General features: G+C 44.0%; 1 protein-coding gene across 1 annotated transcript in view; it reads right to left on the bottom strand.

Moving 5' to 3' along the window:
* Positions 1–784, bottom strand: part of LOC107199263 (zinc finger protein 420-like) — a gene marked incomplete at both ends in the record, with an annotated part of 9,314 nt that overhangs the window by 3,069 nt on the left and 5,461 nt on the right. The window contains one exon of the mRNA XM_015616599.2: positions 336–424. Coding sequence (XP_015472085.1) covers positions 336–424 — 89 coding nt within the window. The remainder of the gene's footprint in view (positions 1–335; positions 425–784) is intronic.

Below are 784 nucleotides of genomic sequence, written 5' to 3'. Positions count from 1 at the left end.
TGGAATTTGAGAGGTCCCAAAAGTTCAGAATTCTTGGAATTTTGCCCTGGGAATTTGGCCAAAAAATGGGAAAATTCCCTTAAATTTCTCCCCTGGGGAACACCTGAAAATTCCCAAAATTCCCTTAAATTTTTCCCCTGGGGAACGCCTGAAAATTCCCAAAATTCCCTTAAATTTGTGCACTGGGAAATGCCTGAAAATTCCCAAAATTCCCTCAAATTTTGCCGTGGGGGCTCCCCCAAAAAAAAACCCCAAAAATTCCCATTTCCTCCTAAATTCTCCCCTGGGAACTCCCCAAAAATTCCCAAAATTCCCAAATTTTGGGATCCCCTTACCCAAGGAAATGACGTTCTCGTAATTCTCCTGCATCCTCACCCCAAATTTGGGAGATTCCTCCCAAAATCCCCAAATCCCAAATCCGAGCCTGCAAGGAGAATCCCAAAAAATCCCCGTTAGGATCCCAAAATCCCAAATTTTGGGGCTTTTCCAGGGGTTGCAATCCCAAATTTTTGGGGTGGATTTTTTGGGGAATTTTAGGATGATTTGAGGAGGAATTTTGGGATAATTTTGGGGCAATATTGGGATGATTTGGGGGTGGATTTGGTGGGAATTTTGGGGGAATTCGGGGATGATTTTGGGATAATTTTGGGATGGTTTGGGGGGAAATTTTAGCGTGGATTTAGAGGGAATTTCCCGAAGGATTTGGGGAAAATTTGGGGATAATTTGGGGTCTCCCTGATCTGGTTTGAATCGTGGTCTGGACCAGATCCGGATCCAGATCCTG

Source organism: Parus major, unplaced genomic scaffold, assembly GCF_001522545.3.
Source record: "Parus major isolate Abel unplaced genomic scaffold, Parus_major1.1 Scaffold539, whole genome shotgun sequence".
Taxonomy (NCBI): domain Eukaryota; kingdom Metazoa; phylum Chordata; class Aves; order Passeriformes; family Paridae; genus Parus; species Parus major.
The sequence above is the reverse complement of the archived record's forward strand: the minus strand, read 5'-3'. Positions and strand labels throughout refer to the sequence as shown.